Genomic DNA, 18,739 nt, shown 5'->3' with positions numbered 1-18,739 from the left:
TCTTTATAGTTTTTAATACTTTCTCCTGCTCCTTTGTATGGGCCATCATTATAGTTTCTAATACTTTCTCCTGCTCCTTTGCATGGTCCATCTTTTCCTCTTTCTTTGTATGCCTGGCAATCTTTTGCTGCACACTGAAATTTTAATATTTTAAAGTGTTCTCCATGGAATTTAGTCACTAAGGTTACTGTTCCTCAAGCTTATGTCCAGCTATTGTTATGATAAATATTTTCTTGAATGCCAGGATCTATGTACAATGACATAAAACCCCTTTCCCAGTCTTTGCAGATTAGTGCATATGAGTGCTCTCATCCAGAGTTCAAATTTCCTAACAATGCATCCAAAGATAAGACCAAGGTGAAAGCATAGGGTCTTCCCTAGTTTTTTCCACACATGTGTATTTTCTTGGGCTGCATGTGTGGCTCTAGGAATTCTCCTGTCCACATGGATCTGAACGTCTTCCTTCAGGAAACAGTCTCTCTCCCAGTCCTGGGCACCACAATACACGTCCCAAAGTTGGCACCACTTTGCCCCAGGCAATCAAGACTTGACCACTCTTCCAGAGTACTCAAGCTACTCTGCGAGCCACCTCCACATAAAGGGCAAGCCCTGGGACAACAAGCCTGTGAAGAATGTCCTGATTCAGTCTTTCAGGCTAACCACCAGGCAACCAGCATAAATATACATGCACATGGGTGTGTGCAGACAAGTTACTCTGTTCTCTCTGGAACCAGCACTGGAAATGTGGGTCAGCTCTGCACTGAACTGGGGAAGGGATGGAGGAAGAATCAACAAGTGCACCACATGGTTTTCCTACGTATCCAGTACTGTTAGACTGAACTATTTCAGATACTTTCTGTCAGACACCAAGATGGCCTTTATATTTTAGTGATTTCTGATAGCAAATTAAAATTAATTACAAACTTCTCTGTTCTCTTAAACAAAGAACAACTTTATTATAAATTTCTTAGAATAATAAACCTTAAGTCTTCTCCTGGATCATTTGTAGGGATGTTTTAGGAGTTAAATGAATGTAAGAGGCTTTGCGTAATACCCAGTACTTACGAGTGCCCAATAGTGTTAGCAAACATTATTAGTACTAAACTTTGATGGCTTCTTTATATTATTCTGACTTCTATTTTTCTATCAGGCTTTTGGCTGCCATTTCCATGACATAATACATTTCTCTAGCAGATTACAATTCAAATTTTACAATTTGAATTTGCTACCAACTGAGAAATCTGATACTTAAGCTAGATAGTAATATGTCTAAAACCAAAAATCACTCAGGATTGAAACTAAGATTGAGTATATGAACTGTGCAATATCTACCTTTGCTATTTGGGGGCCTATTACCTCTTGGAAAATATTCCAGATTGTTGAAGTTTCTGAATAAGTGATCTCTCCATAATCAAGTACTATGTTGCTACTCCTTACTGACTGAAACCAAATGAAAGGAACACATACTACATATGTTCCATACCTTACACTTACCTGTATTTTACTTCAAACACAGATCTATAATTTTCAGTTGCTATTTACAAAGCAAATTTTGTACCACAAGAATGCTTAATAGGAGATATAAGATGGTTGATTAGGGAGAGACTGGGCTCACTTATTTCCCAGAAGAACAACTAGGGGTCAGGCAGAAACTGTCCACAACAACAGATCTGGGGCTCTGGAGATTAGAGGAGTGTTCTGCAACACCCAGAAAAATGTGGGATGAAGAGATGGAGAAGCTGTAGTGAGAGTTCATGAGTAACTGGTGCCTGTCCCTCATTCTCAGGGCAGAAAGAGTCTGGTTCTCCTGTCTCTGATGGGCAGGCAGCTCCAGAATGAAAAGGCAGCAGAAGTCCACTCTTCCATGAACAGGGTGGGACATAATCTACCACTGTGCCAGATTTTGGCCAGCAAATCTGGACTGCTGGGACCACCAGCAGCTTCAACCTGCCCTGCCTTGCTACACAATTTTCTGGACAGCTGAAGACAGCTGCCTTCTGAGAGCTAAAGGGAATAGTTGTTGAAGAGTGCCACCTGCTGGCAGGTGAGGAAAGCGCATCTCCAGGAAGACTTCTAAAAGGCTCTAGGGCAAAGAGGGACATTGCTGGGCAGGCCAGTAAAGTGCACCCTTGGAGAGCGGAATTAAAGGCTTTAAGGCATCTTTACCTGACCTCCTTGTGGCCCTGTAGAACTGGTGTACATCCCCTTCGTGGGCGCCTGGCATAGTCCTGCTTGGTTCATACTGAAGAACCAAGCATCAAAGAAGAGCACTGACACAAATCCAATGAACAATAAGAGCTTTCACAAGAGAATGAGACATTTAGAATAGACTCACCAACATAATCTGATGCCCAGACATCAGCAAAAGAGAGTAAGCCATATTAAAAAACAGGAAGATATGGCCCAGTCAAAACAGCCAATCAAAAAATTGAAGGAGATACAGAATCTGGAACAACTAATCAAAAATGTTCAAAAGAATCTTCTAAACAAATTTAATGAGATGGCTAGAGATAAAGGATATTAAGAAGAGACTGGGTGAACAAAAATAATAATCTGAATGCATGCAAAGAAAAATAACAGAATTTATAGGAATGAAAGGCACAACAGATGAAATTTAAAATACATTAGAAGCCAAAAATTCTCTCTCCAGCAGAACTGTCCTTCAAAACTGAGGGAGACCCCAAAGAAATAAAAAAGATCATAAGAGGTTACCATGAACAACTGTATGCCAACAAACTAGACAATGCAGATGAAATGGAAAATTTTCTAGAAACACACGGACGACCTAGGCTGACTTGAAGAGAAATAGAAGATCTCACAAATAAAGAGTTCAAATCAGTCACCAAAAACTGTCAACAACAAAAAAAGCCCAGGACCAGAGGGCTTCACAGAAGAATTTTACCAAGCATTCCAAGAATAAATAATACCACTCCTGCTCAAACTCTTCCAAAAAACTGAAGAAGAGGGAATTCTACCTAACTCATTACCCTAATATCAAAACTGAATAAAGATACAACAAGAAAACTTCTGACCAATTTAATGAATATAGATGCAAAAATCCTCAAAAAAATACTTACAAATTGAATTCAACAGCATATTAAAATAACTATATACCATGACAAAGTGGATTTTATCCCAGGTATACGAGGGTGGTTCAACACATGAAAATCAATCAATGTAATACCCCACATTAACAAATCAAAAAGGAAAAACCACATGATCATCTCGATTGGTGAACTAGAAGAGGCATTTTACAAAATTGAGCATACTTTCATGATAAAAACACTTCAAAAAGTAGGAATAAAAGGAAACTTCCTCAACGTGACAAAGGGAATATACGGAAAACACACACATAACATCATACTCAATGGTGAGAGACTCAAAGCTTTCCTTCTAAGATCAGGAACAAGACAAGGGTGCCCACTATTACCACTGTTACTCAACATTGTGCTAGACTAGACTGGAGCAATTCGGCAGCAAAAAAAGAAAGAAAGAAACAAAAGGCATCCAAATTGGAAAGGAAGAAGTAAAACCATTGTAATTTGCAGATAACATGATCCTATATTTAGGGGGAAAAAAAAAAAAAGACAACAAAGCTACTTGAGCATATTACAAAGCTACAGGGATTAAAACAGCATGGTACTGGCATAAAGACAGACATATTGACCAATGGAATTGAGCTGAGAGTTCAGAAATAGACCCTCACATCTATGGTCAATTGATTTTTGACAAGGCAGCCAAGTCCTCTCAATTAGACAGAGCAGTCTCTTCAACAAATGGTGCTGGGAGAACTGGCTATCCATACCCAAACAAATGAAAGAAGATTCCTATCTTACACTTTAAACAAAAATTAACTCAAAGATCTAAATATAAAATCCAGAACCATAAAACTCTTAGAAGAAAATGTAGGGAAACATGTTCCTGATCTTGTGGTAGGAGGTGGTGTCTTAGACTTTATACCCAAAGCACAAGCAATGAAACAACAACAAAAAAAACCAGATAAATGGGACCTCCTCAAAACCAAGTATGTTTGTGCTTCAAAGGACTATGTTAAGAGGGTCAAAAGGTAGCCTACTCAAAAGAAGAAAATATTTGGAAACCACATATCTGATATGGGTTTAATAACCAGGATATAAAAAGAGATCCTACAACTCAACAATAAAAAGATAAACAATCCAATTTAAAAAATAGGAAAAAGATACGAACAGACATTTTTCTACAGAGGTTATACAAATGGCTAAAAAGCAAATGAAAAGATGTTCAACATCACTATTTACTAGGGAAAAGCTAATTAAAAGTAGGAGATATCATTTCACATCTACTAGAATGGCCATTTTCAAACAAACAGAAAACTGTAAGTGTTGGAGAGGATGTGGAGAAAAAGGAAAATTTATTTTCTGTTGGTGGGAATGTAGAATGGTGCAGCTGCTGTGGAAGATAGTTTGGCAGTTCCTCAGGAAGCTAAGTATAGAACTACCACACAATCCAGTAATCTTGCTACTAGGTATACACTCAGAAGAACTGAAAGCAAGGAAGTGAACAGACATTTGCACACCGATGTTCACAGAAGCATTATTTACAATTACCAAAGGATGTAAACAACTCAGAAATTCATCAACCAAAGAATGCAAAAACAAAATGTGGTATATACATACGATGGAATATCATGCAGTTGTAAGAATAAATGAGGTTAGAAGGAACAAGATCGTGAAACAAATGACAACATGGATGAACCTTGAAGACATAATGCTGAGTGAAATAAGTCAGACACAAAAGAGAGATACTGTATGTTATGACTAATGTGAACTCTGTGAAAAATGTAAATTAAATATGTTAGATTGTAGGATACAGGAGACATAGAAATAGATAGCAACTAGTGAAGAGGGAACAATAATCTAATAACAGATAAGCTATTGAGGATAATCTCACTGTTTTGGGAATGCTCAGGAATGATTATGGTTTACAAACTTCCTTGGGTATGGTAGGATCATATTGGAAGCAATGTAGTTATTTTAGGTTATTTGTTTTTCTTATTCCTTTGGTTAGGGTTTGTTAATTTTCTTGGGGCATGGTAGGGACATGTTTGAAGCAATAGTTATTTTAGGTTATTTGTTTTTCTTGTTCCTTTGTTTCGCTTTGTTTTAATTTTTTTTTAATTTTTTGATAAAGTAAAAAAAAACCTATTGCATTAAAAAATTAGCTTCAATGTAGTTATTTTAGGTTATTTTGTTTTTCTTATACCTTTGTTTCATTATGGTTTGTTAATTTCTTGAGGGTATGGTAGGAACATGTTGGAAGCAAAGTAGTTATTTTAGGTTATTTGTTTTCCTTAATACTTTCCCTTGTTTTGTTTGAAATGTGGTTTTTTTGTTGCTGTTGTTTGTTTTAACTTTTTGATGAAGTTAAAAAAAAATGTAAAAAAAATGAAGTCATGACACATGTGACTACATAGGTGAACCTTGAGGACATGACGTTGAGTAAAATACGTCAGATGCAAAAGGACAAATATTGTACGACCTCATTAATATAAACCAAATATAACTAGCAAACTCATAGTGTTAATATATAGAACATAGGCCAACAGAAGATAGAATGAGGGCAGAGAATGGGGAGTTTATACTTAGTTTGTACAGAAAATATATATTAAAGTTGATTGTAAATGTTTATAAATGAATCGAGGTGATGGAAGCACATTATATTGAGTGTAACTAACAGTGATGGTATGTGGGTCTGATTGTGATTGAAAGGGAAAGTCAGAGGATGAAACACAGTGAAACCTCTTCAGGGTGAAAATGTTCTAGAATTGTGATGGTGAATGCACAACTCTGTGAATGTGCTAGAAGACACTGATTATACACTTTAGATTGTATGGCATGTGAATTTATCTCAATAAAACTGCTTAAAAAAAAAAACTGTAGTAAATTTAAATTTCACCCTCTAAATAAAATTCTTGGACAGATATCTGGTTCAAAGGCATGTTTCACTATACATTTGTCATTCGTGAATTATCACATATCTCTTTATAACTATAAGTTAGTGAAACATTCAAGATTTAAAGAGCTTTGGCCACATATTGCTCTCTTTGAAAAGCACTATCTCTGCTTCCTGTAACCTCCACTCTGCTTCCATTAAACAAGAATTGAAAGGAAGGGCGTAAAGACTGACATTTGATACCACAGGTTATCCCTCTAGTTATTTAAGCAGCAGCCTGCAATCCTTCCTGAAATATGGCTGGGAGTACACTCTAAAAGTTTTTAACCTATGGGGTGAGTGAGTAGGATGAAAGAAAGAGATGCAGGGTGTGAAAAAAAATATGTATATGTACCTAACAGCACAGTTGCAAAATATATGAAGCAAATATTGACAGATTTGAAGGGAGAAATAAACAGACATATAGACTAATGGAATATAACTGAGAGATCAGAAATCAACCCTCATGTTTACAGCCAAATGATTTATGACAAGGATGTCAAGTCCACACAATTGGGGAAGAATAGTCTCTTCAACAAATGGTGCTGGGAAAACTGGATCTCCATATGAAAAAGAATGAAGGTGAACCCCTACCTCACACCACCTACAAAAATCAACTCAAAATGGATGAAAGACCTAAATTTAAGAACCAGAACTATAAAACTACTAGAAGAAAACACAGGAAATCATCTTCAGGACTTCATGTTAGGCAATGGTTTCTTAGACTTTACACCCAAAACAAAATAGATAAATGAGACTTCATCAAAATTAAAAACTTTTGTGCATCAAAGAACTTTACCATGAAAGTAAAATGACAACTGCACAATGGGAGAAAATATTTTGAAAACACATATCCAATAAGGGTTTAATATGTAGAATATATAAAGAAATCCTACGGCTCAACCACAAAAAGACAAACAACCTAATTTAAAAACAAGCTAAAGACTTGAATAGACCTTTCTCCAAAGAAGATATACAAATGGCCAAAAAGCAAATGAATAAATGCTCAACATCATGAGCTATTAGGGAAATGCAAACAAAAGCCACAGTGAGATACTATTTCACACCTACTAGAATGCCACCATTAAAGAAATAGAAAATTACAAGTGTTGGAGAGCATTTGGAGAAACAGGAACACTCATTCATTGTTGGTGGGAATATAAACTGTTGCAGGTGATTATGAATCAAAAGTCCTCTTTCTTTTCAGTAATTGTCATGTGAGATTCACAATTTCACTTACCAAACAAAAATGAAAAGGACAGACGCTCTAACAATTGGTAAATTGGGCATAATCAGAATTACAATCTAATCAACAGTCAATTTAATGCTTTTTGTACTAAACATTAGTGCCCTTTATTTATATTCAATGATACACAAAGGAGGCTAAAGAGAAGCAATGGGTATGAGAAAATTGAGAGGGGTGTGAACATTAAGAACCAGGGAAAAGTAGAAAGAAAAAAAGCAGGTAGCACAGAATTAGGATGGTGAATGTGCACTTAAAATTTAAAGGACACGTACATGATACAGTTTACAGTATCTTCTCACAATTCCTAACAGAAATCTGTATTTCCTTTAGTATTCAGTAGCTACTTAACAGACATGCAAAAATGAAGGACAGGAATGGAAATTACTAAAAAAATATAATCCTAAATTCAATCATTTATTCATATATTTATCAAGCACCTAATATTAACTAATTTGATGACAAAAAGTTGCCTTCAGGAAGCTTTTAACATAGTTGTGCCTTCTTTGGAGAGAACTTGTCCAGCCATGACTGCTTACTGCAGGACTAAAATAATTCATGTTAACCAACAAAAAACAAGTCAATTCATTTATATTGTCAAAGGGAATTTAAAAATTACTGTTTTAGAGTATAAGAAAGTATCAGAGATTTACTTTGTTCTAAATAAAACGCTGTAACTGAGAAGATTTTACAAAAAGTGCAAAACCCAATCTTATCTTCAGATGATCTAAATTATTATAATCTTTTAAAAATGTAGGAATACTACAAAGTCAAATACCAGTCTTGCTGCAGATCAATCCAACAAGTGCAAAAGAATCACATTCTATTACAATTATCTGTAAGTCACCCAAGGTAATATACTGCTTCATTTAGTTTCTATTTCTCTAAAAAATGAACTATGCTTTTCAAAAGGACATCCTTCTAAGCAACAGCTCATAATGAGACTTGTCTACCAAAACCCATCACAAGTGCTAGCATTTCAAGGCCTAACACTACAAAAGTTTTCAAATTACAAATAAGTTTATACAAAGAATGTTACTGGCTTTTCTGCCTGAGGTTTAAAAAATATAAGCATGCCTTTTCTATGTGATATCCACAAAGCACTACAAATAACACATAAAAAGAATGATAAATAGTACTTACTATCAACATTTTTTTTTATGAAATTCTGATATTCTCTCCAAAAAGGTTATCTGATTCAACAGCAATTAGAATTACTTCTCAAATCATGGGCATCAGGACTTATCCTATATTTTAGGTATTCAAAGGGCAACACTTACTGAACTCCATAAAGCTAATGATAATGGAAGACCTCTAATGTGTAGTATTCCTTTAAAGAATACATTCTCCAGTACAATTTTTCACAAGGTATGTTTCTCAGAACACTAGACCCACAAGGTTCCCTGGGAGTAAAAAAAGGATCTGGTCAAATAAATTTGGCAAACACTGCTTACTTTAGATCTCCATCTTGAAAAATGTTCCCTATATAAACATGGTGCCTAACAAACTTTATATAAATATTAGAGTTTTGTTTGTTTCATTTTAGAGCATCACACAACATACTTCTTTGGTGGCAAAATTCTTTTTTCTATTCATGTTCACTGGAACATGCCTTGGTAATGTTATGGAGCATAAAATTTAAACGATTCTAGGTTTTTTAAACCACCTGAAATAATCTGCATAATAAACCTTCAAAAAGGCTATACAGTATTCAATAGGTACTACTTAAAAAGAATATAAGAGATGTCTTTGGTTGGATAGAGAAGTGATCAAAACACAAATTATGGCTTCTCTGGAATGATTATTGCAAGACAAGCCAAGAAAGAAAACACACATCAGTTATGACATTGACCTGGATATTACTGTAGAATATGAACCATCAACCCAAATAGGAGTTTCAGACTACACATTTAGAGTAAAGCCGTATAAAATGTGCTAGGCCAAAGCAAAGCTACGTCTAAATTTAAGCCCACACCCCTCACTAACAAGTTTACGGCTATGTCTATATTGTTAGCCTTTTTGCTTTCTGAGCTAGCTGATCAAAGTTTGATCTAAAAAGAGACACTATGAAAGTACAGTAATTCTGCACATTTTTTCTGGACATTAGCAGCTTCCATACCCCAGGATCCCATCTGAGAACACAAAATGACCCCATGAATTATAGTCAAATGTAGTTAATACTTCTTTTGATATTTTCAAGAAATTAGCTTTTTAAAAAGGTAATAATAGACGGTAGATGGAAAATTAAGCATGTGTGAGCATTCAGAAGCATGAATAGGATTTTTACTATGATAGTGTTTATCTGTACACAGCAAAGTACCTCAAAGCTTACAGGGCTTTGATCATCAGAAATCAGTGTCTCTCTACTGCAAGTTAGGAAAAAAAAAAAAAAGGGAATAAAATTTAAAAGTACTTGACTCTAAAACGTTAACATGTATGAAGTTCTGGACTTAAAATATCCAGTATTTTATAGAATTATTGACTATCATGATAAAAATACAAATATTTACTACTTTATTAGTTCCAAAGAACATCAATGTTAATACCACTCAAGTTATTCTTAACTGGGAATATGAAAAGCTGAGTACTATACAACCAATAATCTTACTCCCACACATTTAGAAGATATTTAAGTTCAATAAGAAAAAGCAGGAAAACATCAAAACAGTTAGTAAATCTGAAAAATCTGTTCAAGTAAAAAGTTTGACATAATGGACTTTATTCCGGAACTTTGATTTCTTCAGTCTTTAAAAAGTATTAAAGTATTGTTTTAAAATGTGGTATAACATACGATGGAATATTATTCAGCAGTAAGAAGGAATGAAGTCCTGAAGCATGCAACATGAATGAACCCTGAGGACATTATGTTAAGTGAAATAAGTCAGACATAAAAGGACAAATATTTCATGATCTCACTGATATAAACTAATTATAACATGTAAACTCATAGACATAAAATATAGAATATAGGTTACCAGGATAAGAATGAAGTTAAAGAATGGGGAGCAGTTTCTTAAAATGTGCAGAATGTTTAACCAGGGTGAACTTAAACATTTGGAAATGGACAGAGGTGACAGTAGCACATTATTGTGAGAATAATTAGTAGGGCTGAATGGTGTGTGAGTGTGGTGGAAAGGGGAAGATTAGAGTCATATATGCCACCAGAAGGAAAGCTGGAGGTCAAAACATGGGAATGCATGACACAGTGACTCCTGTGGTGGACAATGTCCATGATCAACTGTACAAATACAAAAAAAAGTTATTTCATGAACTAGAGCAGACTTATGACACTATTATAATGAGTTATTAATAGAGAGGTATATGGGAAAATATACCTATTGCAAACTATGCATTACAGTTAACAGTAATATTTTAATACTCTTTCATCCAAGTAACAAATGTACCACACCAACACTATGGGTCAATAATATGGGGGGATAAGGAGTATGGGAGGATTAGGGTTTCCTTTTTTTGTTTTTATTTCTTTTCTGGAGTAATGAAAATGTTTTAAATGCGATCATGGGGCTGTATGTACAACCATGTGATGATACTGTAAACCAGTGATTGTACATTCTGGATGGTTTCTATGCTGTGTGAATATATCTCATTAAAATTGCATTTTAAAAAAAGTATTGTTTTAGCACCCAGTATTTTGTAAGCTGCTATGATTACAGACCTGTGATTTATTTCATATAAAACTAAATTCATTTGGCAAATATTTACTGAGCATCTACTACAATGCAAAAACAAAGATTAAAATGTATATAAGTTTTATGTATATAATATACATAAAATGTATATTAAAGTGATAGAAAGAGTTAAGAAATGTACAATCCAGTTAAAATGCAAATACAGCTCAGAGGGGAAAGAGGTTGTCTGCAGTTTGGTGAGAGAGAGGATTCAGATTAGGGAAGACAATGATGGGATTTGAAGGACAGATAGAATTCAGACAAAGCTGAGAAAAGTTGCCTTCCACTGGAAAAAGATGAGAAAGAGCATCCCGGAAAACCACAGTGAAAATAATTAAAATTTGCAGATATGGAAAAAAAGACTAGAAAATACTAAATGATAATACAGAAGTCAGCATTTCTAAACTCTGACAACTCAAATATACAGGTCAGATCAAATCATCAATAAAAAGTCTAATATGGTACTATACACACTCTGATGCTCTATAAATACTTCTTAATTAGTGGCCCATGATCCCTTATACCTGTTGTACTACCTGATGGAATGAGATGGTGAAACAAGTTTTATTCCAACTGCAACTCAGAACAAATTGTTAATTCCCTTTGGAAAACAAATCACTTTTCTAATTTTGAAGTGTACATGCTCAAAGTTAGGCAAAAACAAGCATCTTCACTCTCCTTTCAGTTTATATATACAACATATACAAGTGAGATTCTACCTTCATTTTGGAATCATGGCATAAAAATTCACTGTGGCAAGGTCAAAGTGTTCTGGTTCCAACTGCAAAACTCTGCAAGTTGCTCTGGTATTGTACTTATTTCCTAAGCTGTAAAACGAAGGGTTGAAACCTCAAATCTGTAAGGGTCCTTCCATCTTTAAAATCCTATACTCTATAAATTGTACACCATCTCTTCTACAGAAGACACTGTGAAAAGGACAACTACCACCAACAAAAAAAGAAACAGTATTCTTCTCACAACCCGCATGTAATAAAAACTACCCATTACTACCCCTACTAAGGGCCAGGCTCTTTCAATTTATTTAATTTAATCCTCATTACAACCCTGAAGAGAAGACATTTTTCTTTTACTCACAGAGCCACCTTTTGCTTGTCTAGCATTCAGAGGTGGAAGGCCAGAATTCAAATCTAGGTCTAATTTCAGAGTAAGATCTAATAAATCACACTTAAAAATTTAGTGACTCAAACACAAATGCCAGACAGATAAAATAAATGAATAAAAGCTGAAGAGGTGGGCCATGACTACGGTAATCTGAAGAAAGCACGTTCTTCTAATAAAGCAGCTCAGTTGCCTTGCTGCCATGTGAGAATGGACAAGAGAAGTCAAATACCAGTTTGTATGTGTGAAATCTGATTTTCAGATGAAGGAAACAGATTCACCAGCTTTCAACTTCTGCCTTAAGCAGTTCTAACCCAGACGTAAGCAGTTAATTTTAATGGTATTATACAGATTTCCAAAATTCCCAGATAAGTATTAAAATATGGGCATCAGCAGTAAAGCCTAGGCTTTGAAGTAAGCCAAACCTCGGTTGAATCTTGGCTCTGTTACTAGCAATGTGACCTTGGTTAAGTTACTGCACCTCTCTAAGCCTCATTTCTTCATTTGTAAAGTGAAGATACTATCACCTAACCTGCAGGGAAATATACAGTTAGAGAATGTGGAATACAAAAAGCTCAGCACAGTGCCTAACAGGTAAGGGCTTGACAAATGAAGACTACTATTTAAACCCTTTGGGGCTCTGGTAAAGCTAAAGCTACTTTTACCCTTCAAGTCCCCAGTAACAAAGTTATGCCTGTGAATGCTACCCAAAGTTTACCTTTAAAATGTCTTTTGTCACTAAATCTAAAATTATTCCAAAATAAAAAGTTTGTTTTTAAAAGTGTCATAAAAATTCATTTCCAAAAGACACTAACCAAACTTCAAAACAAGATTATCCTAAACCTAAAACCTAGGCAACTATCAAACCCGTTTCCATTCGCTAACAACATTTTTTAAATGACACTGGCAAATCGTGTTATCATGAATTCAGACACAGTGACTTATAACTGGGATGGGTGGGAGGCAAAGCGAGAGATGTGTCCCCAAAGCGGTTTGAGCGCCAAAGATCACCAGAACGTTCAAGCGAGTTATTTGCCAAACGGCATATATTTGGGTGAGTCCGAAAAGCTGGGTTTCAACTAATAACCCTTGGCAGAACGACCTTCCTTCTAGTGGGAAGGGACAAGAACAGGTGGCTTTGTGCCCCAAATTATCGTTTTATTCTTAGCCACATGCTCTAGCCAACAGCTGGGTTTTAAAGCTTCCTGCAGTCATCCCCAACGCCCCATTTCCAGACCGCGAGGGCGGGAGCAGGACTTTTGGTTCCTGTCAGGCAGTACAGACACCCGCGAAAGGGAAGGTGGGGGGCCCGGGGCCCTGACGGGCGTGCAAGTCAGGTCAGGCAATCACTAACCAGGATGCGTCCCTTTCCAGGCGGTACCACTCGAAGACCACCCTCCTCGCCGGACCTGCGGAGCTGTGGGGTGCAGCTGCGGTCAGCCCGGCCCCCACCGGTGGTGGGGGTCTGAGGGGGTAGTTCGAGGTTTCAGGAGAGGAAGGGACGTAAAGGAAGAGGCGGCATGCAGACCCCCAACCCACCGAGAGCGCAGACGATGACCTCTAGATCCCCGAGTCCACCGGACCCTTCCCATGTCCGACCCGCCACTCCTCTCACCGTCTCGGCTTCTGTGTGCTGGGGTCCGGCACTCTGACCCCCCATGACCCCGCGGAGAAAATTCATCTTGCTGCTCAGTTACGGGCTCTACCGACCTTGGGAAAAAAATGACTTCCCTCACCCTCCGCAGGGTCAGGCCCCTAAGCCCTCACTCTGTACTCCCCGGCTGCCGCCGCCGCCACCACCTCCTCCTCCTCTTCGGCGGCTGCCCCAGCCCCCTAAGCCCGGAAACAGCCGCGGCCACTCGCCGAGATGCGCATGCGCGGGGACGTGGCATTACGTGGCGGCTCGAAGGGCGAAGGCTAAGGGAGAGCGAGAGCTGGGAAGAGTAGGCAAGAGGAGGCCCGCCGCGGCGGTTCGCCCAAGCCCCGCCTAGTACGCAGGCCCCGCCTCCTGCCGCAGGGACATGCCTCCTACTCCCGCCCATCGCGGGCGGCACAGGCTAGCTCCAGCCACCCACGTGGTCGAAGCGCGGCCCCGCAGTCAGGAGAGGATCTGGACTGTCTACGCGTTTTGGCTTGTAGAGCTTTTAATTGTCCTGGAGCGGGACTTATTGGAAGCTCTCAAATCTGGGGTCGTATTTTGTTGAGTCGAAAGTGAAATTTTCCTCCGGTCAACGTGACAGGTAAGGGAGGTAATGTCCCCGGGAGGATTTGTTTGATTTTGTGGTTTGGGAGTACGAGCGTTGTGGCCTTCCGATCCCGGTAAATTGCATTTCTTTACGGGGCTTTGTTCAGTGGTAAAAAGAGTGCTAGAGCCCCTTCATTCCACTGCCACTGGAGGGCGCGTTTCTAAGCTCTTGCCCTTCAAACCTGCTAAAACAAATTCCTAGATCTATAAACACCAGATACGGTGAGAGGAAACCCACTGAACCCTGCATATAGCTTATTAGAAACATACATTGATCTGCAGTGTCGGTTTGGCAGCCAGTAGCAAAATGTTTTGTTTTTATTCTCAGCCCCTACATTTTCAGTGTTGTTGTTGTTTTTTTTTTTACTCATAATGTCATTTTTTCAAATCGGTATGCCTTGTTCCTTTTGAAATGAGGTTGCCAGGTACACATGCTTCTAGTCTTGTAAATTTTTTTAGGTTAAAAAGCATACGATCTAGTTAGCTAATTGATTCATGTACCTCTCTGCTTGGATTCCTCGCAGGTCTCAGATTCAGTATTTAAAATCGAACTCATCATCTTCCCCAGCCTCCCTTCGAAAAAAAAAAAATCAATATGTTTCTTCTGAGTGCCCTGCCATGGTCAATAGTACCACTATGCAGTGATTGTCTAAGTCAGAAGGAGGAAGCTGGAAGGAATCTTAGACTGTGGCTTTTATACCTACTTGTCCAATAATCTAGTCTTCTGCCCTCCATCCTCTCTGCCTCTGACATAGTTTATGTCCTCATCATTTCTCACCTAGATTGCAGCAATAGCTTCCTAACTCGTCTGTCTGCATTCAGCCCTGGGTTCTCTCTAGTTTTCAGTCCACCTTTCGGTGAGCCTAGTGATAACAAAACATCTGTGTATGTCACTCCTCTTAAAATCCTTCAGTGTGTCCCCATTCCCTCCCTAATAAACTTCGAACTCCTTGGTTTGGTATACAACCTGTTATGAACTGGCTCCTGCCTACCTTTCCACCTCCCACCTCCCCACATACTGAGGACATTTTCTTACGCCTGGATACGCCCTTCCCCTCCCTCTTCATCAGACAACTCCTTTTACTTCCTTTAAGACTCAACACTGGCATCATCTTCTGAAATCTTTCCATGAAACCCAAATGCATATCTATATGTTTATCATTTTGTAGTAGGCATTCAACAAATGTTTGTTAAACCAAGCTGTTAACGGCAGGGATTATGTTATTCATTTTTGTATCTCTGTTGCTTAACACTGCCTTGTAGAAGGTGATATTGATGGATGAGTGAATAAGTCATTGAAAGAATATATGGATATTATACCCAGGAGAAGGATCCTTTTTTCATCTGTAAAGTGGATTTGTAGATAACACGTGTCACAAAGGCCATGGTGAAAGTTCCTTTCCTAGTGCAAAGTTTCCTTGCCAAAAATACTGTGTGCTAAGTAAGCATTGTCCTCTGCTTTAAATCTAGACAGTTGACATTTTGCTTCAGACATTTTCCCCAGGGTCATTTTGTTGGGACCTAAAAAAAAGTAACTAATAAATGCTCAGCATTTTTATTACCAAGTAATGTGTGCAAAGAGTCTCACCCATGCCTGATTCTCACCCAAGCCTGAGCCCTAGTCTACCGCTTCATAAAGGGTGATGCTCCAAGATGGAGTAGGATGCACAGATCTCTACTATGTGTGTTATCTGGTGATAGAAAACAGTGCTTTGACATGTTAACAAAGTTGTTTTAAGGCAATAGCCTTGTCAAAATGTCCTGCTTTGTTTTAAACATTTGTGAGTATAGTAGGTCATTAACAGCTAAATATGAGTTTTCCGTACATTTGACCTGTTTTCCTCCCTAATGGAGTCCCCTGGGCAAGAAGGACTATGGGCAGGAAGGATGGACTTTTTAAGTTCAGAGAAAATGAGGGTGGGGCCCACATTACTGAGTTCCCTGGCCTCACAGCTTCTGTCTGTCTGTCCTGGTGTCTGAAAGGGTGGGGCTGCTCACTACCTCCAGCCTCAAGAGAAAGCAGAGAGGGTACAGTGGCTAATTGTCCCCTGATCAGGCTCTGAAAGGGGAGCCCTAGGCATCATCGCTATAGGGAAGCCATGAAATGGACTCCATATTTAAGAGAAAGGGCACTACATATTAACTTACTTTCATTGATTATATAGAGAAATCAGTGACCATGTCTTATTCCTGATTATATCCTTCAGTCATCTAGCATAATTCCTGTAAGTGGTTGTGCTCAAAAACCATTTGTTAAATAAATAAATAGAAGAGAAAATATGAAAAAACTGTGACTGCCTGACTTACACTATTATACTTTTGCTTTTCATAAATATAAGAATTCAGGATAAGAATGCCATGAATCATTCAAATACACAGATAATCCAGATTTTTAATTTGAGCAAATACAAATGGGTTTTTATTTTCCCCAAGCCAAACCTGAGAACACAGTAACTAACAAAATTTATTGGTTTGAAATTTATGATTTTTTTTTTTTGTTACTTCTTTAAGATCTGCTAATTCAGTGGCTCTCTTCAGTGGCCACTTTCCTCATCCTTTCTTACTTTCTAGTGGGAAATTTAGCAATTACCAAAAACTGTCATTGCACAAGATTGTTTTTTAGTTGGAGGGGTGGGGTGGAGTGTTTTGTATACCTGCTTAGAAGCACTGGCAGAGATGATAATTTGCGTTTGAAATACATCATATAGAGGTTTTAAATACTAGTTCCTGGAAAATCAGTGTCCAAAAACATTGTTCTTACAATTATGCATTAATATGCATTAACCAAATAACACTCAACAAAATAAATTGATATTGATGAAGCCAAACTAACAGTCCTTTATAATCAAATAGCAAGGCTAACAGCAATAGGAATTCATGACTAGTCAACAATAACAATACAAAAGACACAAAAAAATACAAAATCCAAAACAATAATAACAATAACAAACACACAATAATTCTCGTTAGCCAGACTTTGTTCAACGTCCCCCAGTTTCCATTATTCACAGTAGTTATGTTTTGTAAAGTTGTTGCAAACACTGAATTAGTGAATCCTGAACCGTTGCTCCTAGGAGAATTACAGGATTAGGGTCCTGAGTGCCTTTGGTTACAACTTTTTCATTAGCCTATCAATACATAACCTGTTTTATGTGAATTTCTGTTTATAGACATCTTACTTACTCTATATTGTTGACTCATTGAACTCAACAACCTTTAACTCATGCCTATGTAACATATGTGTTTTTAATATAAATCACATCGCAGCCTTCTTGCACTAGACAGCACCTCAGCACTACGTTTGCGGGCCATTTGAAACAGCAAAACCACCAACCAAAAGCACAAAAATGTGAAAAGCGTGGCATTAAAAAATACTGCAAAAAGTACACTTGTTTACAGTATGAGAGCTGAAACCAGAAAGTAGTACACCCATCACCTTGTTCACCCTCAGCTTAGAACAAGCGCTTTGGGAAATTCAATTTTTTTTGCCACTTTGTGCATGTCTGGGAATGATTGTGAACCACCAGGAGTATTAATTTTGGGGTTACAAATAAATTGTAACTGGTTGATGAGTTTGCAAATACGGAATCTGCAAATAATGAGGATCGACTAATTTAGTTAATCCTCACAACAATCTTATGAGCTGAATAGAGTTATTAGCCCTGTTTTAAGACAGGGAAATAGGCACAGAGGAATTTGCCTGGGGTTACACATCCTAGGGAAGTGGCAGAACTGGGATACAAACATGGCCATCTGGCTCCAAAACCTGTGCTCTTACGTACTGTCGGAAATAAAGCGGTACCTGTAAGGGAATAAACGCTCTCTCGGTTCTGGAGGAGAAAAGAATTTATTTACGATCTTGCAAGATGGGGCGTCCAGCCAAACACGCGGAAGGCTGGCGCCCCAGAGGAAGAGAATGGCGATGTTTAAATCTCCTACTCCTAATTCGCAAGTCCCTCCCCTGTTTCCCCATTGACTGGGTACTACAGAGGTTACAGCCTATCCGAGAACACTAACTAATTCATCTTTTGAGATTTTAATTTGTACAGCCAATCCCAGAGAGCCAACTAGCTCATTATTGAGATTTTGAACTGATTAGCCAATGCCCCCCCAAATTTTTATTTTTTGCTGTGAGTTCCCGCCTCTGATACTACCTCATGTCTCTTTACATCAGGCAGATTCTCTCTTCTCTTTGTCTGGGGCTTGTTTAAACTGGTTTTGCCTCCATTTCCCTTATTCCATGCTGTCTCTATGTGAAAACGAAACTTATTCCTTTCTTACAGATTCCCTCCTCTTTCTTTTTTAAACACTTTTAGTTTTCACATTTTAGATTCTCAAATTTGCTAAGGGCTTTTTCACATTCCTCATAGCTTTAAACTCATTAGGAACTTTCTGGGGAACCCCTATACTATCTACAAACATTTTTTTTTATTGAAGGAACCGGGTACACTTTGTACATTTTTCTTTTCTCCT

At 37.8% G+C, this 18,739-nt stretch overlaps 1 protein-coding gene across 3 annotated transcripts in view; it reads right to left on the bottom strand.

Moving 5' to 3' along the window:
• The window catches only part of USO1 (USO1 vesicle transport factor), a 121,389-nt gene extending 107,556 nt beyond the window's left edge, over positions 1–13,833 (bottom strand). The window contains exon 1 of one of the 3 annotated variants that reach the window (XM_037829999.1): positions 13,637–13,833. In XM_037829999.1, the coding sequence (XP_037685927.1) occupies positions 13,637–13,702 (66 nt within the window). In that variant the 5' untranslated portion in view covers positions 13,703–13,833. Of the gene's footprint in view, positions 1–13,560; positions 13,576–13,636 lie in introns of those variants that run through there. The other 2 variants (XM_037830000.1, XM_037830001.1) reach the window with 2 other exon arrangements.
• Positions 13,834–18,739: the final 4,906 nt, after the last annotated feature.

Source organism: Choloepus didactylus, chromosome 3 (assembly GCF_015220235.1).
Source record: "Choloepus didactylus isolate mChoDid1 chromosome 3, mChoDid1.pri, whole genome shotgun sequence".
NCBI classification, from domain to species: Eukaryota; Metazoa; Chordata; class Mammalia; order Pilosa; family Megalonychidae; genus Choloepus; species Choloepus didactylus.
Note: the sequence above shows the minus strand (reverse complement) of the source record. Positions and strands in the feature narration are given on the sequence as shown.